The following is a 25,603-nucleotide window of genomic DNA, read 5'->3' as shown; positions in this document are numbered from 1 at the left end:
ATGAAGGAATTTGCTTATGTTCCTTATAGCGATTGATTACTCACCTTAAGCCTTTTCACGAGTTTAACTTTTTTATATTGGTTGTGTTAGAGGATTATACAATCAAATCATTTTTAGGGGTAATAGAGTAATAAATTATTTTATTTAATAAATATTACTCTTTCTATCTTAATTTATGTGATACACTTTTTTTATCTATTCAAAAAAATATTTTTATATTTATAAATAATTTAACTTAAAACCTTTAATTAAATGATTTACAGTCATATAAATATTTATGACTTATTTTAAAAGTGTTTTTTTTTTTTTTGAACTTAGTACCTAATCAAGTTACTAGTTATATTGCATAAATTGGGATGAAGGGAGTATACTAATACTAATGCTAATAATAATCAACAAATAAGGAGATTAATTAAATAAAGTAAGGTGATGGTCGACGAGAACGTGCTGGCAAGTTCCAGCGTTAACTTCGGTCAAAGTAGCGAAGTGGCAGATTTTGAGTGCACTTGTAAGGTCCCACTGTTTTACGTGTCCAATAATTACACCAATTAAACACCCATCTCCATCTGATCTGTACTAAGACAAAAATCAATTTGTGTGGTTTTGAATCACAAAGTACTGTTTCTCCAATAGATTGAGATCTAGTAGGTGGTGTAAGAAAAATGGGGAGGATGGATTATTTGGCTATGAAGACTGATGAAGACACTAACAAATTGATTAATGAAGATCTTAATGAGCTGAAGTTAGCTGCTAAGAAGTTACTTGACCATGCCACCAAGCTTGGTGGTCTTGGTTTTGGTACTGCTTTCCTCAAATGGTTTGCCTCATTTGCTGCCATGTAATGTCACAAACTCCCTTTTCTATGTCTCTGTCTTTTTCTTTTTTGCTTTAACTGTTATATGTGAACCTATTTGACTAAACACGATATTTAAAAAAAATAAAATTTTTTAAAATTAATGATTCAAAATAAATTTTAAATATTTATGTAGTTATAAATCACTTTTTGAATTTTTTTTTAAATTAAAAAAAAAGTCATTCATTTTAGAAAATAGATTGATTAAAATAGAAATTATTTTATAACTTCAGATTAACGAAAAGTTAAAATAGAGGGAGTATTATTTTATAACTTCAGATTAACGAAAAGTTGAAACTTTGTGGGGAAGGGTTTTATTTTAATTCTGTTTATGTCTATTACATTGTAGAAACTGGGAAATGCTTTTTTATTAGATTTAGTTCTGTTTATGTCTATTAAGTTATTATTTTTCCACTGGACTTTTGACCTGGAATAGCTTGATATTGTCTCTCTTGATTTTGAGGTTTTCAATTTCAAAGAGTGATAACGAGGGGAAAATTATACTGCCTTTATCAAAAGATAATTGTTCTCTCTCACTTTTTTTTTTTGGTTTAATTCATTTTCTGAATAATACAAGAAAGATTCTTTTACCAATTTGGTTGTTAGTCGAATGATTTTTAATTTGTTGAACTTCGTAAGACAATGGTAAGAGCACAACATATGATATATGAGTTAGAGTCGCGGGTTCAACGAAGCCAAAGCCTGATATTTAAGTGGAGAGGGACAAGTGCACAACTAGCCGTATTTAGGACCCTTATTACAGAATAGCTGAAGTTTATAAAGTTTAACCACCTCAGAATCAACTTCAGACTCGCGAGACTGAAATTGAGAATTGTTTGTCTGAAGTTTGAAAACTTTTATCCCAAAACGTTTGACGTTAGAGATGATAAAGAATGGATCTTGAGCCTTACTCAATCCCAAAAGCTAATTGAGGATTGCCAAGGCCGGAGACCAAAAACCCTTAAACCCACTGATGTGGGACTCCAACTGGAGACTGCAAAGCCTAACTTCATATGCCAAATGTTTGAATTTGGCAATTGCATGGGATAATGCCTGCACATAACAGTATGTTAAACGCCTTTGATTTTGCTGTTTTGGAGTGGGATTGGCGGCAATTTAATCATCTTAGATGTCCCTATTCAGTTTGTTAGTCAAGTAACTTGAAGTATTTTGATCTCTTAGCCAATGTTGCTGTTGGACTCAGAAGTTTGCACAGCTGAAATTTATTCATGGGAATTTTGCTGTTGAGCTGCTTTGGTGATGACAATAAATCTGATATTGGGGATTATTGGACGTTGGGGTCGTCCTAATCCTTTAGAAATTCGACATTCTTGTTGATTTTTAGTTATCCCCATGATTTCTTCTGCACTGCCTTGTTCACGAAACTGTCTCTTAATAATAAGGGAAGCATTGAGAAACTAATTGCAAACAGGTTTAAATGCTTCACTTGTGAATTTAAGAAAGAGTTGAGTAAATGTGTCCAATTTGTAATTGTTTTAACTTTTAAGCTTTCCACGAAATGACTCTATCAATTGAATAAAGTATATTCTGATGTTTGAAAGGGAGCTGGTGAAATATGATTCATCTTTGTGGAATGTGGTCAGTTTGCTTGTTGCAAGTGACTTTAAATGCTTTGATATATTTGATAGTCAAACAGGTTCGATTAGAATCTAGAGTTTACACCTTTTCCCTGGTGGATTTGTAATAACCAGTCAAGCAAATATTATCTGTAGTTATTTGCTGATACTGGACCGGACAAACTGGAAGACCAATATGCTGACTGGACTTCTAGTTCCATATATCTTCTTCAGTTTCCCTTCAGTGCTATTCCACTTTTTCAGGTAAACTTCTCTTGTTTTCTATTATTTAATTTTCCTCGCTTCTTTGTCATCCAGGATTTCCTCTTATGACTTAAATTCTACCTGATTCAAAGATGTTCTTTCCTTCATTAATCAATTATTCTTTTATCTCCAGAGGAGAGGTTGGAAAATGGATTGCTTTCGTTGCGGTAGTACTCAGGCTTTTCTTCCCACGACATTTTCCAGGTATGGGCATTTGCTTTTGATTTATATGATGAAAGCAACTTATTGGTTATTGTTTTCATGTTTACTGCAATTAAGTTCTTTTGCTTGTAATCTAAGATTCTGTTACCTTCTCCTCTTAACTTTTCTTAATATTCAAAAAACAGTTGGAAACGCTTTCCATGTAATATGCACCCCAAATTTATTAGCATAACATGTCATGGCTCATGGAAGAGATATGTCCTTAAATTTTTCAAACTGCATAGATATTCGACTCAAAAAATTTGTGCGAGTACACTTTTTGAAACTCTGAGATCACACGGAGATGAGATACTAGCCCAGCCACCAAAGCCAGTAATTATCAACTGGTTCATTCATACTACCAACACTCTCCTTTCTGTAACTATCTGCATGTTTCATCAATTGAGCATGCAATTTTAGAGATATTCTAGAAGATTTTGGAGAATTGCAGCATATTCATCTGGGAACAGTCAATAGGATTGTCTTTGAGATTTAGCATTCTTTTGGTACGTGGTAGATTCTTTCTATGTCTTCTGAGGCGTAAAACATGATTTGTATATAGTGAAAATATCTTCATTCTCTGGACCTCTCAATGATGAACTAAATGTAGTTTCTCCTGAAATACTTTTAGTATTAGCTCCGAGCCTCCAACAAATCAATTTACACCCTCAGACTTAATTATAGATGGTGGAACGACTTAACTAGTTCAAGCTCCTTTGTGAATCTAGCTGGTCAATATCTACTTTAATAATGCATTCAAGGTTTTGGTGGTCAGTGAAGGGGAAAAGATCCTAGGAGACCAGGGTTCAGATGTAGCAGACTAAAAAATACTAGGTTCTTTCCATTTGCGTAAGTCTTGGTAGGTCAGAGATATGTGCTGGTGAGAAAAGCAAGTACGCAATGGATTAGTTGATCTGCACACATGCTGTGGCTCGCACACTACTCTTCTAACAGATATACACATGCTGGCACACACATGAGGCGAAACTAGAGCAGATTCTATGAATTCAACTGAACCCATTGCTTTCAGTCCGAACTATGTGTATACATATGAGAAAGAGATTAAAAACATACACATATAATAATGAGATTACACTCATTCTAAACCCACTAATTTTAAATCCTAAATGCGCCTATGTGTAAATATCTAATTTAATTATGCTATTACCTATCTACTTAAGTTATGCTACTAATTCTTGCTCTATGGGGCGTGTATATATGTATGCTAACCCTTCTTTATAATGTTGTCCATGAAGTACAGACTGGTTGGAGATTCCTGGTTCATTAATCCTACTCCTAGTGGTTGCACCCAACCTTTTTGCCGAGACTTTCAGAAACAGTTGGGTCGGCACTGTGGTGTGTCTTCTGATTGGCTGCTATCTCCTCCAAGAACACATCAGAGCCTCTGGTGGATTCAGAAATTCCTTCACACAAAGCAATGGTATATCCAACACAGTTGGTATTATCCTTCTGTTGGTCTATCCAATCTGGGCTCTGGTACTCCGAGTCGTTTGATGAACTATGGCTGCAACAATTATCTGTGTTTTGGTCGACGAATTTCAATGTTCAATGCTGCGTGCAGACCTCTTTCTTTACTGTTGAAACAATGAATAAAGGATTGTTATATGGATTTGGTTTTGTTCTGGACGAGGTTTAAACATTTCTGGTTAAGTGCTTATGTACTTTTGACCTATCACTACTTATGATCAATGGATTTTGTGAAGTTTTCTTCACACATTTTAGGCTTGCAAAATATGAACTCGGTGACAATACCATAGAGAACATGATTCTAGCCTCAGACTAATGCAAAATAAATGTTAAAGGAATTACCAAGAACCCACATCGATCTAAATGAAAATTAACATAACAGATTAACATAATTGAACAAAGTTATAATGAATCACGTTGGTCTAAACATGGTTTAGTAAATGTTCGTATTAATCGTTTGATATTCCGAGAAATCTTTAGTACAAATTACACTTAGACGTATCCTTATTTCATGTTTTATTTTTTTTGGTATAAAATTATAAATAGATTTTAGCATAGCCGGTGGTTAATACTGCTAAGTGAAAATTATTTTTCGGAAAAGGCTCAAATATGCCATCGAACTATTGGAAATGGCTTATACTATCTTTCTTTCGTCGATAGTTTGGGCTACATTTATCTTATCGTTGTTACCAAAATGGCTCATTAATGCCATTTTTCATTAATTTGGGTTGGATTTTTTTTTTTTTATTAATTATGGATTTAAAATTGGGCTGGTTTAATTAAACAATGTGGATCTCGAACCTCTAATTGGAGGTCACATGTCATATCTGGTATTGTAAAATCGGTGTTAATGAAAAATGGCATGAATGAGCCATTTTTGTAACGGCGATGGCATAGATGAGCCATTTTGGTAACGGCGATGACATAAATGAGCCAAACTATTGATGAGTGACATAAATGAGCCATTTTCGATAGTTCAATGATATATTTGAGCCTTTTCCGATTATTTTTCTTGTTTGGTCAATCGAACGCTACATTAGTCATGTTGAGATTATATTTCTTAATGTTTCTAACCAAATATGATATGCTATGTTGGGGTCATTTTCTTAATTCGTCCAACCAAACCATCTCTAACTGTTTAGACAAGTTATAATTAGTGTTTTAATCAGTTATTTACGTGATTGACACCCTTAGCCTGAGCCAGTTCCTCTTGTTCAATTCCAATATCTTTATATTGTCGGTTACGAAAATTTTCCATTCATTATTATGTTGAAGACCGTATTTGAGCGATCAGATTCTTACGAGTTCAACGTTAAGATCCACGATACTTGGGACCAGGGGCAATTTTAGCTGCTAAAATTGGGGCATGTGAACATATGGTCTCTCCGTAAAACTAGATTTTTTATATGTAAATTTTTTAAAATTAGTATAATGCTATCTGCTTGAACCCACGCTATAGAAAGCTAAATGGTCTTATGACTTGGTTGAAGGTTGAGTTATTTATCTTGAGGTCTAGCCTAGTCTTATATACATAAGTTAATATATATATAAACATAAGATAACATATATAAATATACAAATATAACTTAAGTGATACATATATACTTATAGTAACATAACATATATAAATATACTTAAGTTAAAAATATACAAGCTTGAGTTTCTTAATACTTATATATATATATATACAAACTAATAAACTATAGTGTTAATTTATTTGTAAAATACGTAATTAAGCCAAAAAAAAAAAAAAAGTTTTAACCGGTTACTGGTTTGGTAGAAGGGTACCGGTTTCGAGCTGGTTAGAGCCAAGCCGACCGGCTAACTGGTATCGGTTAACTGGTAAACATCAACTTTATCAGTTTGAAAACCGATAATCGGTCGGTTTGCTAACCGGAACTGATTCCGATTCCGGGTCAACCGGTTGACAGGCTTAGGTCTAGGTATCAAGTCCCACTTCATACATTTTTTTCTTCCTCTTTTTTTTTTTTTTTTTTTTTGTGTGTTGAAACTTTTTTCACTTTATTTGAAAATCAGCGTTTGGCCATTGAAAAGTTCAAATACACCTAAGTAAGCGTTTGGCCATAGAAACCAAATATTTTTTCACTTAATTTGGAATTTTTGGAATTGGAGTTGAAGATGGAGTTGTGTTTGGTTATAGTTTTTGCAAATATATTTTGTTTCTTGAATGTACTTTTTTCAATAAACATGAAATATGATTTATACCCCCCAATTTTTAAGAACTAGCAAAACTACCCAAGATATAAAACAACAGTTCTCAAATATCTACATAAATGTAAATACTGATATTCTCTTCACAAACACAACCAAGATAGCTAAAATGTTCATAATTAAACATTACAAAGCACCAACTGATGAATAAAAGAGCGAGCAGCTCATGACTAAGGAAATATTAACGGGAATTAATAAACATAATTACATCAAAACCATTGATACATTAGTGAAAATATTATCCATAGACCATCAATCAGTTAAACAACTTTTAGCAGTCTGAAATCTCAAATTCACATACCATAATCCCTCTCTGTCCCGTCAGATCAATTAGTACTAAAACTCATTAACACTATTAATTTGTTATTCTTTAATATAATCCTCCCACATTGTATGAACAATCTGTTTGAGTCAAGCATGCATTTCCCGATCAGCTGACGAGAAGATGAAGAAGCATTGTTAATCCCCGTTAGTTGTTCATTGGTGCCATCAACATCTATATCATCATGTTCATACTCTGTAAATATTCCATCGCTGCTTTGCTGTTCCCGTAAAAAATTATGCAATGCAGCACAAGCAATTACAATCCTAACTTGCGTTGTCTACATCATAATTGTTCATGCACTGTCGGAGTATTATGAATCTATTTTTTCACGCTCTAAATGTTCTTTCGATCACATTGCGTAGGGATGAGTGTCTGCAGTTAAATAACTCTTTTCCGTTTTGAGGCTCTCTTTCACCCCTTCTATAGTCCTTCAAATGATACCGAATTCCTTTGTATGGAGCTAAAATCCTTTCGTGTTCCAAAGACCAACGTCAACCACGTAAAATTTATCTATCAAAATAAAATAAATGTAACTACTCAAACTATCTAACAATAAATAAAATCTAATTGTTACAGGCTGTGCGTCCACCAAATAGTATATGAGGGACCTGGTTGTGTACCAGTCCCGTTGTGCAGTGCAGTACAAGAATCAACACAAGATTTTTACGTGGAAAACTCTTTGCTCAAGGGATTAAAAACCATGACCTACCCCAGTAGGATTTCAACTCCACTAACCAAGTAAACTCAGGTTACAACTCTATTGTAATCTAGAAGTTAACTCCCATAACCCCTCATCCTTACAATAACGCTTATACAACCCTCACTCTTGACTACCTCTAGCCAAGCACACTAATACACCTAGATTCACTCCAGCCTAGTGCACCATTCAAAGGCACCCTTTGAGAATTCACCATAGTGACTAACTCTAGCCACACACTAATACAACTAAGCTAACTCTAGCCTAGTGTACCACTCAAGAGCTTGTGGAAGCAACCTTGAGAATTTAGAACACCTACAAACAACTTCTTTTTATAGAAGAGTAGGTTTACAGTTTAAGCACAAAAGAACAAAGACTCAACAACCTAAGGACCTAAAACATCTTCAGTTCTGGACCTGGTCCTTCGGGTTGTTGTGGCTCTATTCTTGAGGAACACCTTGAAAGGTGGAGACTTGCACTTTGTATGGAGCAATTTTCGGATTGTGCAAGAATGATTCTTCTCTTAGAAGATGATGTCTTTATAAGCGCGAAGAGAGAGAGAGAGAGAGAGAGAGTCGAGATGACCACTCATGAAATCTGGACGGTTAATCTATAGGCCTTGCTGAGGTACTGCTATACAGCTGCATTGTACTTTTCAACAACACGCTTTACAACTGTGGATTTGGACTTTCAGCTTCAGTGACCAGGACCTTTATCTGGAGGAACCTGGTTCCTCATCTGTTCTTTGAACAAGTTGTAAGTACTGGATACATTATTAGTAGCTCTACAGCTGCATTGTTGGCTGAGTAAGCTAGAGACCTGATCCCATCTGGTCCTTCTGAATCAACATATCTGGTCTCTCATATATGAGCAAATCCTGCAGGCATCTGATCCTTCAAAGATCATGTTAGAAAAACAGCATATGAGATATTATAAGGTTAACCAAGTTCAGACAGGTGAACCTAATTGTATCTGATTCCTTAGGGTTTGTCATGTCATAAAAACATATCAGTTCTTATCAATTTTCCCATTTTTGATGATGAAAAAGAGACATCCTTTGTATTCCCTCTAAGGACCAGATCCCTTACCCAGATACCTCATTTGTCCCCCCCGAGACTCAGACCTCGAGATACATAGTAGTATTCTGGTTTTTTGAGTAAGGTTTGTCAAATCATCAAAACATGTCATGATATATCAATTTCCTCCTTTTTGATGATGATAGACTCATAGACAAAGTTCCCCCTGAGAACTAGATTCCCACTTATTCCTCTCCGATTCACTTGCCCAAATCACCCTTTTTCACCATCCCCCTTATCTTTCGCACATGTCTCTCTCACATAAATAGATTATATTCTTAAGACTGTGAATATATGGAGAGGCTATATTGAGGACCGGGTTTCTCGCTCTCTCTGGTTTCACCAGGTTTGACAATCATCAAAACATATAATCATTTTCCCCTTTTTTGATGATGACAAACTTAGAAACACTATTTATATACCGCTCTCCCTTATCATTCTTCCTCCCTTTCCCACCCCTTTGTTTTCTTCCCCCTTTTGGCATTACTGAAAAGAGTAATAAAAGTAACATAAGCCAAAAAGAAGTTCAGTAGCATTAACTCAAGGCCACTAGGGCAACACAACATAATCAAGAATAGTAACAACAAGTTTTAAGATCATTGCACAAATCAGAATAATTTCCCAAATTAGATTAAGTATGTAAAAAAATATAGTAGTCTTAGTCAGTACAAAATATGATGCTTAAACTGCCATGAGTGCCATAGTCATTAAGCGATGGAATACAAAGGGTTAGATATTCAGAGGGACTAGGAGGGGCTCAAGAACTAAGGAGGAGTGGGTGTAGACAAAGATTTTCAGTCTTTAGCTAATAGCTAAGAGTCGGCTTCCTTTGCAGCACCACTGAGACCTGGTCCCTTTGCCTTCTTGAGCATTTTCATTCCTCCATGATTACCACATCATCCTCAATGTAATATCATTCACAACGAGTAACTAAATGTGCATAATAGGCTGGTGGATTCATGAAGATTGAACGTGTGCACCTTGCATATGTAGCATAGCCAGTTTGTAGTTGCGCCGGGTCCGTTCTCATCAACCAGTACATGGTAATGAGTTGGATGGCTAGTACCTCAAATTTTAGCGTGGCTATACCAGTAAACATTAGGCTCCATAAGGTGGCACATCTTGGTATCTATCACAGTACCTGGCAAGGTGTTTTCCATCCTTGTCTGTCATGTTAGGATCATTATAATTTGTAGGGAGCAGATGTGTATGATGTCTCTTATGTACTACCACAAGGGTTACTCATGGCATATACCTTTCTCCCAATGGATTGTGTGCCTTGCGGATTGCATCCATTTCTCCACTAATAGGTTCCTTCCTCTTCATCAGGTTTGGTCATCAGATCCTTTTGAGTTTCTTCACTGCTTTCTTTTTCCTTCAAGGACTCTTCAAACCCCTTAACAATTTTAGTTCCTCTTTCCATGATATTAGATTTGTTTCTCTCCCCCTCTTTAGAGTCATTGAGGAGAAGGTCTACACAGGGCTCATAGAGTCCTTTATTTGTTCTAGAATGATCGATGGAAGTGGGGCTTACCAGAGTCAGACTATCTTTGGGATCTGGTAGTGATATGGTGGGGTTTAGGTTCTGGCGAGAGAGGAAAGACGATTCAGATTTAAGAAATGGGGAATAAATTTTACAAGATCTGAGGAAGGAAAGGTTTTCTTTTGAAGTACGAAGAGATCCAGGATGGTCAGGCATTTAAAGGGCTTAATTTGGAATAGGAAGCGGAAGAGTCTCAATGACGTGGCATTCTAGGTAGTTCGAGACATATTAAGCACTAAAGAGACTACTAATCTGAGTCATAGGGACCAGGTCCCTTGAAAATTTTGAAGTAGAGGCAAGAGCTCTGAGATATGCAATGTCACTTATGTTTGTGTTATCCTGACCCTGCCACATGTGTGTACTTGTAATGGTACAAGAGTGAGTTAGATGCCACCGAAAAACACCTTTTAACATTGTACCTTTCCTCTTAACATAGCCACGCCTGAAGATGTTTGAGGAAAGGCAACAAGTTGAGCTCGATCAAACCTATCTACTATAGATTCCTCCCTACTTAGTGCCTTGGTGAAGATGTCTGCTACCTGGTCCTCTCTATTGCAGAATCATCTTTCAGCAAGTAGAGTGATAAAGGGACCAAGTTCCTCTATGCCTTCTGGAGATTCTGCTGCTTCTTCTGTTTTTGTAGGGACGAGGGTCCTCTGTGCCACATTTTCAGTTCATCGGAGGATGTCTTACCAATTTTTTGCCACGTCCAAGAATGTGACCTTTCTTGCCATTTCCAAAAGACATATTCCCTCCTTGGTAGGCCTTGAGTGAGAGGAAATCATCCACTCTTTTAGTTATATGCCTTGAGCAGTCACTATCCAAGTAAATATTATTAAAATAATTTTTGATTGCCTCTTCTCACTCCAGCCTTCTTCCTTTTCCGGAAACTGGGTCGGTCAACTCTTGCTTCTTCTCAATCTTTGACCAGTCCCGGATCCATCCCCGCAACTTTTCATAAGAACATAAGGTCCTTCACAAACGATGCCCCACAGCTTAGATTCTCAGTCATGAAAAGTTATGCCTTCTCTCCTTCCACCATCTATAATATTCTCTGTTGGATCTTGGTGGTCTTGTGATAGATTCTCCTTTCTCTAAGCTTGGTGAACTAGCCATGATGAAGATCCTCTCTAGTTGTTAACCTTTTAGAAAGAAACAACTCTGATACTAATTGTTACAGGTTGTGCGTCCACCAAACAGTATATGAGGGACCTGGTTGTGTACCAGTTCCCTTATGCAGTGTAGTATAAGAATCAACACAAGATTTTTACGTGGAAAATTCCTTGCTCAAGGGATTAAAAACCACAACCTACCCTAGTAAGATTTCAACTCCACTAACCGAGCAAACTTAGGTTACAACTCTATTGCAAGCTAGAAGTTAACTCCTATAACCCCTCACCCTTACAATAATGCTTATGCAACCCTCACACTTGGCTACCCCTAGCCAAGCACACTAATACACCTAGACTCACTCCAGCCTAGTGTACCACTCAAAGGCACCATTTGAGAATTCACCACAGTGACTAACTCTAGACACACACTAATACAACTAAGCTAACTCTAGCCTAGTGTACCACTTAAGAGCTTGTAGAAACAACCTTGAGAATTTAGAACACCTACAAACAACTGTTTTTATGGAAGAGTAGGTTTACAATTTAAGCACAAAAGAATAAAGACTCAACAACCTAAGGACCTAAAACATCTTCAGTTCTGAACTTGGTCCTTTAGGTTGCTGAGGCTCTTATCTTAAGGAACACATTGAAAGGTGGAGACTTGCACTTTGTATGGAGCAATTTTTGGATTGTGCAAGAATGAGTCTTCTCTTGGAAGATGATGTCTTTATATGCACGGAGAGATGTCTTTATAAGCACGGAGAGAGAGACAGAGAGAGAGAGTAGATATGACCACTCATAAAATCTGGACCGTTAATCAATCGGCTTTGCTGAGGTACTTATGTACAATTGCATTGTACTTTTCAGCAGCACGCTTTACAGCTGTGGATTTGGACTTTCAGCTTCAGTGATCAGGACCTTTATCTGGAGGAACCTAGTTCCTCATCTGTTCTTCGAACAAGTTATAAGTATTGGATACACTGTCAGTAGCTCTACAACTGCATTGTTGGCTGAGCAGGCTGGAGACCTGATCCCATCTGGTCCTTCTGAATTAACATATCTGGTCTCTCATATATGAGCAAATCCTGTAGGCATCTGATCCTTCAAGGAGCATGTTAGAAAAACAACATATGAGATATCATAAGGTTAACCAAGTTCAGACAGGTGAACCTAATTGTATCTGGTTCCTTAGGGTTTGTCATGTCATCAAAACATATCAGTTCTTATCACTAATGTATTTCAGGTTATATACCTTGTGGTTGAAAAAGAAATTTTGCTTCTGGGCTAACAATTGCATTCTCAAGCACTCTACTGTCATGTGCAGTATCTTCCCAACCAGCTGCGATAAAGGTGAACCACATATCAAAATCACATCCAGATAAGACATTTTGTGAAGTAAATCCTTTGCGGTTACGATAGGCCTGTTGTTTATATTTCGGGACCTCTCCTTGTACATATATCCCATCAATCGCACCAACACAATCCTACCAAAGTCAAATATAGAATCATCAAATAGAATAAAAGAAGCAGTGAGGAAATAATTACAGAGACAACTTTTCCTCCGAATATGAAATGTGGATAATCGTATTGATAACTAACAAGGAGGAACCCAAATTGAAAGTTCATCTGGTGCACCAATTCCAATCTTACAGGGCTTAAGGTTTTACCTTAAAGTAAGGCAAAAAATGGCTACTATGTTGAATCTTTCGATGTATGCCAGACATATTTATTGGATTTATAAGTGTTGGCGCTAGTCGACTAATTGCTTTAGTGACTTTTCTAACATGCGGGTTGATTGTCTCGAGTGAATATTGAAAACATTCACTTTCTGAGTGCTGACTATCATTACGTGCAACAACAGTCAGGAAAATGGCCACATACTACTCAACTGTAACACGTGTGGTTCGATGGTCGGTTGTGATAAATTGTTTTGCTTTATCATGTTGATAAGACGACAAAATGTCTCAGGATAGAAATGCGTATATTCATACATATGCATGCCATGTCCCCTAAGAAAATCAACGGCCCATGCCACGCAAGGCCTAGATGTATGTTGCGATATGCGAGATAATAACCTATGTTATCGAGTGACCTGTTCACACTAATTAGAAATTGCAAAGCATAAGATGTAATCCTCAATGTCGTTGTTTGACTCAATGTCAATACTAGATATGCGCATATTTTTCAATGGACATTTACAAGAAACCTGTGAAAATTGAACGAATACAATTTCAATTTAAGGTTGTACTGAAAAATCACAGTACAATAAAGTAAAGCAAATGCTAATAAATTTTAGCAATTACCGTCAAAGAAGGTCATTGCTACTATTTGTTCTGCTTGAAGATGCACCGTTTTCCGAATGAAGAATTATGGTGCCATCAGTTGAAGATTTGAGAAAGCATAAAGAGGAGTAGATGATGAGTTCACTACTGAAAGGTTGAGAGATTTTATGAGGGGAAGTCGACAGATATGGTAGTTGGGTATATTTACCCTGGGTATTGGTTAAAATAAATGGGGTTCCTTTTTATAAAAATAAATTTTTTTAGGGTAAAATTTGAAAAATGAAAGACAAAAGTAACAGTCCAAAACTGAAAGTGGAAAAAGTGAAAATAAGTTTTTGGGTGTTTTTTAAATTCCAAATACAACTTCACACAAGTTGTATTTGGAATTTTCATGGCCAAACGCTATTTTTTTAAACGGAAAAGGGCCTAAAATGCCCCTGAACTATTGGATTTGGTATAATATTTCCCTCCGTCCATCTATTAGGTCAAATATGTCCCTGCCGTTAACATATTGGCTCTATTTTGCCCTTATTTTTTAACAGTCACATTAAAATAAATAATTAAATATTTATTTATTACGTGGTCGGATCTGATTGACCCAAATTTAAACCCTTCCCAATTTTTTTAAAAAAAAATTCATCCATGACCCGTATTTTGACCCGATCTGTGTGCGAAAATCTCTACCACCACCATGTCATCTTCTAACTTGAAGCTTCAAGCTTTATTAATGACATCCATAGAGTTTTCTGCTTCTTTCTTCAGGTTCTAAGCCCTAATTCGATGGTTATTTATGCGACCAACTTTAAAAATAGTATCACCCAATTGATTTAAACACCCAAATTTTCAGATTTAGAAATTTAAAGCAAGCTTCGAAAAGCTCCTTCAGTGACGACTTTAGTTCACTTCTTTAATGAATTTTTTTCCAAGTATACTCAATCACGCTTGAGCTTAAGAACCAAATTCCAACATATAACAAGTTCAAATCACCAAAAAATCTCGAAATTAAATTTTCAAATTGAGGTCAATGTTCATCAATGAATGTTCAAATTTTATGGAGGTTTCAGGAGATTAAACAATTTTTTTTGGCGGTATTCAACTAAATTTCAATACAAATAAGCTCAATAAAAACTTAGGATCAGATTCAAACTCAAACTAATTTAATTATTTTGGTCATAATCAAAATAATTTTGCATAATTAAATGGTTTACTTTTAGAAAATTAGCAAACAAATAAGTAATTAGAGAAAATATTGGAGGAGGGAGGGGTTGATGGGAGGAAGAAGACTAAAATGGAAGAGAGAAGAGAATGGATCAAAGGCGGTTGGGTGGGCCGGTGAGTGTAGAGAGAGAGAGAACTTTTTAAAAAAAAATTATTATGGGACCAAAATTAGGCCAATCATGTGATGCCACATATTAAATAATTTTGAATTATTTTAATTGGGTGTGGGCCGTTAGTCATAAGGGCAATTTGAGCCAAAACGTTAAAGGCTGGCGTATTTTTGGCCCGATAAAGTGAAAAATATTTGATTTTTGGCCCGATATTGGGTGTGGGCCGTTAGTCAACTCCAACTTCAAAATTCCAAATAAAGTGAAAAATATTTGATTTTCATGGCCAAACGCCTGCTTAAATTATTTTTATACATCAACTTACGTTATAGCTTACTTTTTTCACTTTATTTTTGTGATGTTACTCATTTGGCTTACAAGTTTTGCCTTTTGAGTTTGTCTAGATTTTAAGTCTTACCACCGATCGAGATTGCGCGTTTTCTAAAAACTCATATAAATTTGATGACCAAAAGATTTTTATAAGGAGAATTAAAAACTGATATGAATTCCTCATCACAATGTGTCTTGTGATTCAAATCTTACAAAAGATGTGCCAAAACTCATTTGCCTAATTTTTGGTAAGTAGAATTATCTAGTAATTGTGCTGGTTGGGAGGTGATAGCCGGTAGATACTGTGAAATAGTGAAGATACGCCCAAAGTGGGCCAGACACCACCATCCTTAAAATTAAAATAAAGTTAATTTTAAGAATTGCCCTTCTTTTGGGGTGGTCTTTAAATTTTGCCCCTTATATTTAAAATCTTTAAATTTTGCTTTCCATAAAACCCCATGGATTCCGTGTTCAAACCTCCACACAAAAATTTTAAAAAAAAATTCGCAAGGCGTAGTTTAAATTTCGCTATGCCCCCACCCAAGATACACTTGTGAAGGAATTACCAAAGTTATGCTGACCCGACATACTTATGCCTTATGTGGCAGACTTGGCATAAGTATGCCGGTCCAACATAACTTTGGTAATTCCTTCACAAGTTTATCCGGTCCCAAGATAAAAGTTTACCCATTAAAAGTATGCCCCCACGCATAAACTTATTAAGGAATTACTAAATTTATCCGCCTAACCGACATACTTATGCCTTATGTAAACTTGGCATAAGTATGCGGGTCCCGCATAACTTTGGTAATTCTTTCACAAATTTATCTGTCCCAAAAAAAGTTTGCCCATTAAAAGTATGCCCCACCGCATAAACTTGTTATTGCGAATTATCGGGACCCGACATACTTATGCCAAGTCCGCCCCATAAGGCATGGTATCTGCGGGTCCGGCATAAATTTGGTAATTCCTTAACAAGTATGTATCGGGTCCGGCATACACGCGACTCAAACCTTGCCTTGTAATTTTTTTTTTTTTTAATTTATGTGGCGGGGTTTGAATTGAACCTCATGATTTCGCGAACGCTCGGAGTTGCAATGCGAAGGGCAAAATTAAAGATCAGAATATGAGGACATAATTTAAAAACCACAAATATGAAAAAGAAAAATTTAAAGACCACCCCAAAAGAAGGGCAATCCGCGCAAAAAAATGATTTTAAATCCACGAGGGAGGTACATCTAATTTCGACAAACTAGATGGGAGGTCACTGCAAAGTTGTGGGATGTTTTTAATATTTGGGGTAACATTGGGGTAAGTCAAAAAATATTTCACAAGTAAAGTCCGTTAGTTCTGGCCCAAAACCCTAACCTTAAAAACCTTTGCAGAAGTGAGATACTACTTTGTTGAATCAAATATGTCGGGAAGAGGAGAAGATAGCGATTCTGATGCCCCTGAAGAACTAACCACCTTACAGGTTTCTTTATCTCTTATCAAATTACCGTCTTTTTTGTGATAGCAGATGTTTGAGCTAATTGGTTTGTTTTCCATTGCAGGGAATTCAAAATCATGAGGACCTTAGAAAAGTTGAAAGAGAAAATAAGGCTAGGTATGCTCTGTTCATTAATTTGATTTTTGCGAAGATTTTTTTTTGTTTAAGGGAAGGTACTTAGAAGTTAAAAATTTAAGGTTTCTGTAATGCTAGGAAAGAATGTGTAGGTAGGTATGGAGTTAATTTCTCAGATGGTCACTTAACTAATAGTATAGTTATTATCTGGGACTTTCTTCTTATTACTTCAAATTTTGAGATAGGATTCTGGCATGGCTGCTCAATTTATCTGGTTATAAGAGCTGAATTTAGCTTGATTATAAGAAAGCTATTTACTCCATACATCTTAAGGTTTGAACTAGAGAAAGTTGCATTTCTGTACAAAATTATCGTAACACGAGTAAAGGAGAGAGTTTAAGTTTTAGGCTTCATATTCAGATATATCTGTTTTCATCTAGAAATGTTGTCTTTTCAAACTGGTTTGTTATGATGGTTTTGTAGGATAAATGTAAGTTAGTATTAGCTTCAAGGAAATATGAAAATTCTATGTGCCATGCATACCTATAGTGTCGATGGCATCTTAGATTCGCTTATGGTCCTCTAAACAACTGAACCTGTTATATATAACACTAGAGATGACCCATTATTTAAGTCCTGAAAACTAGTAAAATCTGCCTATAATTTTCTTGATATGGAGGTTATTTGTGGGAGATTCCACATGTCTAATTTCATAGTCTTTGCCTGGGGATTATAGCCTTTAATTGCAAAATATGAGCAACTTGCGGTCTTTGCATCATTTGTCATGAAATGACTGCTCTGTTGTAGAGTTGTTCGAGAAGGGAAGGAACGTCGTAGACAATGGGCTCAAAAGTTAACTCCACGGCCTACACAAAATGATGAAAGCATTGAAGACACAAAAGAACCTGAGAATGCCCAGGACTCAAAAGACAATAGAGGAATGCTACCTGATGAGATTGTGAGAATCCTTGCAGCTCGTGAGAAGTAAGTTTGTTGTTGCATTTCTTACCGTATTCTTAGCTTATACTTTTCATACTTCTCAGTTCTTGAAAAAAAGTATTTAAATTGTGTGCAGGAAAGTTTTCTCATCAGACTCAGAGGAAGAACATGAGAAGAAACCCACCTCTAAAAAGAAAAGATCCAAAAGCTCGGGGTGAGCATCATGCTCTCTGGTTTAATTAATATAATTTTGATAATTCGCTCTTATTTACTCACTGTACTTTTGTTGGCTTCGACAGGTCTGGACCAGTTATTTTGAAGGATCTACCGCCTCCTCCGTGCTTAGATAACTCGCTGGAATTCTTAAAGAAACGCAAGATGCAGGTGTCAAGATCATCAGCCGTTTTAAACAATTCTAGTCAAGCATTACGGCTTCTATCTACATCTGGCTTGCTACGTAACAAATGATGGCCTATGATTTTGAAGATTTTATCTCAGGATGATGCTAATGTTGTATTGCTTGCTTTAATGAGAAATATGCTTTGGTAAAGATGTTAAACAGCGAGTCTGTTTTGGACACCGGATGGGTCAAGCCAAAAAGAGGATTTTAAACGATGTAACAACTTTTTGATGGTATATTGCAATTTTGTTGACAACTGTGAGTGTGAACTGTTCAACTGTCAAACTGCAACAGTCTTATGTCAACAAGTTTGAGTCATTAAGTTGTTAACAAGATTATGATTTGCTTAAAAAGGATTATGATATTCTTGTACATCTGTTATGTAAGCTTGCTAAGGTTTGAGAAAGGACGGCCCATAATTAAATCTTTACTAAGATATTCTAGGCTATAGAATGGTGCAATGAGTTCAAAATGACTTTCCTCTGAAGTTTTGGTTAAAACTACAGTGCCATATGTTGGAATATCCAGAGGCCAGAGAGCTGAGAAGTGTTTTTAAGCTAATATTCTGCTGAATTATGTTATCACCCCTAACTAAAAGTAGTATCAAAATTAAGTAAAGGTATTGAATTCTAGTCTTGTGCTAATTACCATGTACAGATTTCCACCAGTTAAAAAGTTAAAAAGAATCTGACTTGCTCAAATGGAGCATGTACATTCATAAATGAAATGTATCAAGTTATTAGATGAGATGATTACAAAACCCTTCAGTCAAAATGGATGAATGAGGAAAACTTGGTTAACAGTCTTAACCTTCATCAGTTAATCTACAACATGGAGAAAGCCACTAAAAATTTGTACAACAGTTGCTCTCTTTACCTAGCCAGTACTCACGGACTTGTACAAGGCACCTCTTTTCATTTGAGAGATGCCAAATGTTTCGATTCTCTATGTACAAACACAAGGACATGAGGACAAAATCTCCTTGTCTTTCTTTTGACCCTTTATTCGCTTTCATCTTTGCAAACCAACCATAGCCGGAAGAAGATATCTAAATGCTCAGTCAGTTATAAAACTATAGCGATGAGCTTGCTCCTGCGTGCTCAACAGAATATTCTTACATGCCCATCCCAAAGACAACACTTGCTCATATAAGAGGCTAAAATTTTGTTCTGTTAATCTCTTGCCATCTTCAACCAGGTTAAACCATTGCTTGAGAACTGCACTAGAGCTACCACAAGCTTCTATACCTTTACGGACATAACTTGCCTGTCAATCACCAGAATTGCTTATTATAAAGAGCTCAGCAAGAAACAAGTGGAATTTTTTTATTATTTCCACATTACTACGATGAGTAAGAGCTGTAATGTCTTACATGCAATATGCCCCTGATCACATCTGTAGTGCCTGCCCCTTCCCGCAGATAAAGTAGGATACCATACTGTAAAAGCAAAGCAAGAAGAGAAATGCTTAAGAAACACATTCACAAGAGGAACAGCTTGCCTACCCCTTATTACAACTCCTTATACTTTTTGGCTATACATACCTCCTGATTCCTTTTCAATTCACTTGTCAAACTCTCTGGGCTCAAGAAATAGAAGTCTTCACTACTCAAAGATTGCATCGTCATCACAGATAGCTTTGCTGTGCAAGGACTAGGATTTAAGCAACCAATTCTGATAGACCACGGCTCTCTGCCTGATTAAAGCTAATTAAGAATGTTTCTCTAATAATGAAGTAGCACTAACTCATTGTTACGGCAAAATGCAAGTTAGAAATTACCTCTGCTCCAAAATAAGCCAATACCCTCCTGTTTACTCACATCTTCAGGTGATGGGACAAATCCTTGTTGAATCCATGTGCTTATAATGATGTCAAGCCTATCCTGGAATCAATGTATAAGGAGTGGTATCCGAATCAACACATTAAGATGATTAACATTCACACAATAATGACTGTTAAGTAGGCCAAGGCATAATATCACATATATCTTCTCCTTTAAGCAAATACATATAACAACTCTTGTCATTTTGAGTTGTTGATCCTCATTCAAATCTATACATTTATACAAAAGGCAGTATAATAAACTTGATTACTAATGGCTTTCAGCATCGAGAACGAAGGCCAACCTTAGTTAATGTCTGCAGATGCACATGCTTTAGTCCTTGATAAATACCAAAAAGATCAAGCACCGAGAAGATTGGGTACATCACAAATGGTAGACCTGCCTGCAAACTTTTACGTCATCCAAAAGTTAGGAATCTACATTGCAAGGATTAGCAGAAGTGCCAACTGATTCTTTGCTCTTAGGAACTTATTATAGGAGAAGGAAATGGTAGAACTAGAAGATATAAAATACATGTTCACTTCTCATATCACAGTGCAAAAAATGAAATAATAAGAGCCATGCTTTATAAACTTTACTTCAAGCACAACAAGGCAGACCAAATGGATTGGTCATGAAAGCAAAGGAAAAGAATCTCTAAATAATTTCAAAACTATAGATAAAAGATGACAGCGGCACTTCAGAAATTCAAGTTGAAAAAATAAAGAACCTTGGATTATTAGCAAACAGTATGTTCAAGGCTGCAGCAAGCATAAGACCAAGATTATCGAAGCAGACTGTTTGAATCTGAAACATAAATCAATAGTCAGATTGGAACATTGAAACTTAATAAGAATAATTAATAATATATAATACCAATAATTAATAATATATAATACCTGTTCTTTTGCAGAAACCTCACCAAGGTTATCGGCAATTGCAAAGCTTCTATGAACAGCAGTCTGTAAACATGTCAACAGTAAATTCGCGAACAGGAAAAAAATCTATCGCAAAATTTCTCGATGTTACTGATAAATCCAGAAGACACTTTTACTTATTCAGATTGCTAAAAAAGAACATGTGATTTGGCTATTTAAGCAACTACACTTACTGAACATAGCCATTTTCCACATTAGCTGGCAAAAACAAGCAGTAATCCCTCCCTCATAATTCCATAATTCACTTGCATGTTAGAGGACAAATTCGAGATCTATAATTGCATCAATTCTCTTCTAGCTGCTATAGATATGCTAAAAATGCTTAAATCCAGAAGATTATTGTTTCTCTCAGATCTCTACGATTTATGAAGTGAATTGGTCATTAGCGGAAGCAATTAGATGGCTAGAGTACTCAACTTAAGCTAATTTCACTTTCCGAAAGCAATTCAACCAAGTGACAAAATTAAGTACAATCACTCTTGAAATGCCATAGTTGATTTCAGACCTCAAAGTAGAAATTCAAAGCCTCTTAAGTGCATATATTTAGCCTGCTTTTTTGAATATGTGAAAGGCACTTCAGATCTTAATATCCCTCAACATAACAAAAATTGAAGAAATCAATTCATATGTCAGATTGCAGTGGATTTTTAGAAAATATAAAGGGAATTAAAACATGGTAAACTGCTTAATGGCAAGATAAAGGAAAACGTATCGCTTACAGTCAATAATTAGCTCACATCTAACAAGTATCATAACATGCATATAAATATAACATCATATGTTTTGTAGCTGAGACTTACACTAGTGGCTAGGTAACACGCAAGGCTTATTTGCTTAGCAATGTTGGCAATTGATGCAAGCATCAAAAAGTATTGTGGGAATACAGGAGTCAACAATTCAACTCCAATGCTCAAACTGAAGAGAACAGATGTCCAGAACCTTACTCTCTGCAGTCAATCCCCAAAAAACAAAGTAAGAAACACTCTGCGAAAAGATATAAGCATCATCTCCCAAAAGATAGAAATTAATTCTTCAGTAAAATAAGCTTTATAAGATGAGTTGCACAAATTATTCACCGTTGTTTCATGTTAGAAAAGCTATACCTTAAGATTGGTATCAAAAGAAGATGCTAGGCTAGCAGTGTAGATGCACCTGCTCAACCGTCCAAGACCATCCTTCAGGACCCAATTTAGTGCAGCAGCTGATGGAAGTGAACGAGAGTTCCCAATTCCAATTGCCCGCAACATAGCCTGCATATCGTCATTCACAAAATACAACCGATTACACAAGCCAATGTCAAGACAGGTATTGGAGTGATCCACACCTTGGATGCTAACTCACTTAAACCTATATATTGTGGAGGTACAACACATATAACAAGTGACATAAAGATCATACTGGCTAATTCCACCAGTGAACTACTAAAAGACTAATTCCCACATAAAGATCATAATGACTATTACACTAGAGTCACTGTACCTTATCATGAGCTCCCGTCGAAGAACCCGAACTCAGTACTAAAATTTATTCGAAGAACCCGAACTCAGTACTAAAATTTATTCGAAGAACCCGAACTCAGTACTAAAATTTAAACTTTTCACCATATACTAATAAAACAAGTTTTACAAGTTCAATAGCTGAGATATGAATGTGCAAAATGAAAATCTAAACTTTTTACCATTAACCAACAGTTTTGCCAGTTTAATAGTCGAAATATGAAGATTCAACATCAAAATTCAAACTTTATTACCGGAATAATTGACAAGTTTGGTAGCTGAAATACAAAGATTCAACACAAAAATAAACTTCTCACTGTATACAGCAATTTACAAGTTCAATATCTGAAATATGAAGATCCAATACCAAATTTTAAACTCATCTTCAAATAGCTTATATACAAAAATTCAATATCAAAAACTAGCTATTTTAGGTATACCAATACTTTAAGAGTAAAATAGGAAATTTGAACATTCAATATCAAAATTTAGAGTTTCTGCAGCATACCAACAATATACAAGTTCAATGGCTGAAATATGAAGATTCAATATCAGAATTTGAACTTATTCAAATATCAAAATTTACTTTTTTTTTTTTTTTTTTAATATCAAAATTTAAACTTTTTCAAATGTACCAATAATTTACCAGACTTATAGGTGAAATATGAACATTCAAAACCAAAGTCTGAACATTTAACTTTATAACAAATACTAGCTAATGAACATAAAACTAAAGTTTGATTTTTTAACTTTATGACAACAATTTACAGGTATAATACTAGCTGAAATATGTACATACAAAACCAAAGTTTGAAATTTTCACTGTATAACAATAATTTACAAGTATAATTAGCTGAAATATGAAAAAGTGTACCTGGGTTGCCAGAACTTGGAGAGCAGAACTGGAAACACGATGAACAAACTTCCACTTCACATATTCAAGGTAATTATGACTAACTTCCCTCGGTAGAAAGAAATTTCTTAAACCTAAATTACAAATTTTGACCAACTTTTGAACTGTATCTTCAAAATTACAGCAAAAATCGGATAGAGAAAATGCATTCCCATCAAGAAAGACCAACTTTAAGTCTTTGCCATCCCAAATATACCTAAAACGATTATCTGAGTTGCAAACCAAGACTGGAAGATAAAAAGGTATACTGGTTTCTTCTTGCTTATTCAACTTTTTCTCTTCTTCAAAGTTTAATGAAGTTTTCAGTGAATTAGATAGACTTGGTGAGTTAATTGAGGTTTTGAGCTTATTGGGTATGTGGGGTTTGTCAGGAATCCATGAAAAACAAGAAGGATAATGAGTTAGCTTATTTAGCCTTTGTTCTTTCAGAGGATTCCATGAGAAACAAGAATGAGTACTACTGGATGGATACAAGTTGGATTGCATGAAATTTAGCTAAGATTTATGATTCTCTAACCTTTAAAGAGAACGGCTGTATATGGCGGTATTGCCGCTCTTTCTAGCCGGGAAATTCCAATGGTGTGTGTTACATACAGATAAACAACGGCCAGGGTTCACTCCAATATTTCATTACTTGTAATAGATAGACATTCCTACCCTTGATAAAGCTGACTGTTGACATTTTTTCCGTAAAATTAGAGGGATAATATTGTCTTCAGGCAGTACTTTGACTACGACTAATATTTGAGTGTATTATTTGACAAAGTAATTTTTTTTTCCTTTGAGTATGATATTTTTGTTATAAAACAAAGACTATGAAGTAAATACACAAGTGTTACATCTTGGGAATTTCATGTTGTTTGTATTATGAGTAGACTAGCGTAAGCCTAAAGTGGACATGAAGTCCTTATGAGATTAAGGAGAGTATTTGATAACTCTAAGTGCGTACATTGAGGTTTTAGAGTCATATGAATTGGTGGAAGCAAGTTCGTCGAAGAAAAGGGAGTTTGAGTCATGTTTTGGGAAGATTCCGCATTGATTGAGCTATACCTATTTAATAATGTCTTGAGGGGGAGCTATAGGCCCCTTAGATGGAATATCAAAATTTGCTTTTTTTTATTATCAAAATTTAAACTTTTTCAATGTACCAATAATTTACCAGACTAATAGGTGAAATGTGAACATTCAAAACCAAATAATTTTTATGTTACGATTAAAGGAATCAAATAATTTTTTTAACTATAATTTTTTCAAAACTTTGTTTAAATATTTAAAATCGTTAGTTATATATTGTATAACTTGTAGTACTTTTTATATATTTGTCAAATAGATAAATTTTATTTTAAAATATCTGAAGAAAGTATACCCGAGTTCATAATTAAAAATAAATGTTTTGATCCTCGTACTATGAACACCTTGACGTAATAAATTCAGTCACAAAGAATAACAACATTTAAATATGTACAGTCAAACCTCTCTATAATAATATCGTTGGGTCCGAAATTTTTCAGCTGTTACAGAAAATGACTGTTATACTAGGGATGGCAATAGGGCGGGTTAGGGCGGGTTAGGGCAGGTTAGGGCTTGACCAGCTAAGATTTCGACCCGCCCTGTTTAGCTTTTTTCAAGGAAATTGCCCTGCCCTGCTCTGCCCCGCTAAGCCCCGCCCCGCCCCGTTTATATTATCTTTCATTTTTCCTCTTTATTTTTCACTTCGAAGCATGACATATTTTCTTAAAAACAATTAGATGAATGATTAGTTCCTAAAATTGGATTTTTTCTTTTGATCGTTCAAATTTCAAAATAGAACTAGAATTTACATATTTTACTATGTTTAGCATGAGAATACACAAAACCATCTTTAGTATAATTAAATAAGCTTGAAGGAATGTCTGAGTTAAAAAAAATGATTTGTCTTAATTACTAAAGACAAACTTGTGATGTAAGTATACTGGCAAGTAGTAGTATTTCGGCTTTTTGAAGATGTCTTTTAGTAATTTCTTCTAAATGAATATTGTTAATCGTAAGATCAGTTAATTAGGCGATCACTTTTGCGATAAATATGAAAGTTTTTGTACAAGCTTAAACAAATAGAATAGTTCTATTAATGGGTTTACTTCGTAAGTTTAGTTTTATAATAAAAAAATATTGATTTTAATTTATGCTAGAAGTCACATTTTAACAAATAAGAATTTATTAACAGAAATGAGAAATCTTACAAACTTC

The 25,603-nt window shown here is 35.3% G+C and overlaps 3 protein-coding genes across 5 annotated transcripts; 2 read left to right on the top strand and 1 right to left on the bottom strand.

The window, feature by feature from the left end:
- Window positions 1–589: 589 nt before the first annotated feature.
- On the top strand, window positions 590–4,630 carry LOC132036794 (cold-regulated 413 plasma membrane protein 2-like). Its single transcript, XM_059427182.1, has 4 exons — window positions 590–838; window positions 2,587–2,694; window positions 2,828–2,898; window positions 4,157–4,630. Exons 1-4 carry the CDS (start codon window positions 663–665, stop codon window positions 4,408–4,410), a joined length of 609 nt encoding a protein of 202 aa, XP_059283165.1. The 5' UTR covers window positions 590–662; the 3' UTR covers window positions 4,411–4,630.
- An 11,887-nt stretch (window positions 4,631–16,517) lies between these two features.
- On the top strand, window positions 16,518–18,464 carry LOC132036782 (uncharacterized). Of its 2 annotated transcripts, none has more exons than XM_059427165.1 (6): window positions 16,518–16,568; window positions 16,691–16,779; window positions 16,859–16,911; window positions 17,677–17,853; window positions 17,945–18,022; window positions 18,108–18,464. In XM_059427165.1, exons 1-6 carry the CDS (start codon window positions 16,562–16,564, stop codon window positions 18,274–18,276), a joined length of 573 nt encoding a protein of 190 aa, XP_059283148.1. In that variant the 5' UTR covers window positions 16,518–16,561; the 3' UTR covers window positions 18,277–18,464. The 2 variants fall into 2 exon arrangements, with proteins under 2 accessions (XP_059283148.1, XP_059283158.1); XM_059427175.1 differs by lacking the exon at window positions 16,518–16,568 and adding an exon at window positions 16,598–16,616.
- A 420-nt stretch (window positions 18,465–18,884) lies between these two features.
- LOC132036767 (protein root UVB sensitive 4) lies at window positions 18,885–23,988 on the bottom strand. Of its 2 annotated transcripts, none has more exons than XM_059427149.1 (10): window positions 23,339–23,988; window positions 22,072–22,218; window positions 21,769–21,915; window positions 20,930–20,992; window positions 20,761–20,837; window positions 20,335–20,440; window positions 19,988–20,090; window positions 19,752–19,903; window positions 19,581–19,646; window positions 18,885–19,474 (listed from the first exon to the last, which is right to left on the bottom strand). In XM_059427149.1, exons 1-10 carry the CDS (start codon window positions 23,861–23,863, stop codon window positions 19,265–19,267), a joined length of 1,596 nt encoding a protein of 531 aa, XP_059283132.1. In that variant the 5' UTR covers window positions 23,864–23,988; the 3' UTR covers window positions 18,885–19,264. The 2 variants fall into 2 exon arrangements, with proteins under 2 accessions (XP_059283132.1, XP_059283137.1); XM_059427154.1 differs by having other exon boundaries at window positions 19,752–19,849.
- Between the last annotated feature and the right edge of the window lie 1,615 nt (window positions 23,989–25,603).

Source organism: Lycium ferocissimum, chromosome 2, assembly GCF_029784015.1.
Source record: "Lycium ferocissimum isolate CSIRO_LF1 chromosome 2, AGI_CSIRO_Lferr_CH_V1, whole genome shotgun sequence".
Classification (NCBI taxonomy): domain Eukaryota; kingdom Viridiplantae; phylum Streptophyta; class Magnoliopsida; order Solanales; family Solanaceae; genus Lycium; species Lycium ferocissimum.
Note: the sequence above shows the minus strand (reverse complement) of the source record. Positions and strands in the feature narration are given on the sequence as shown.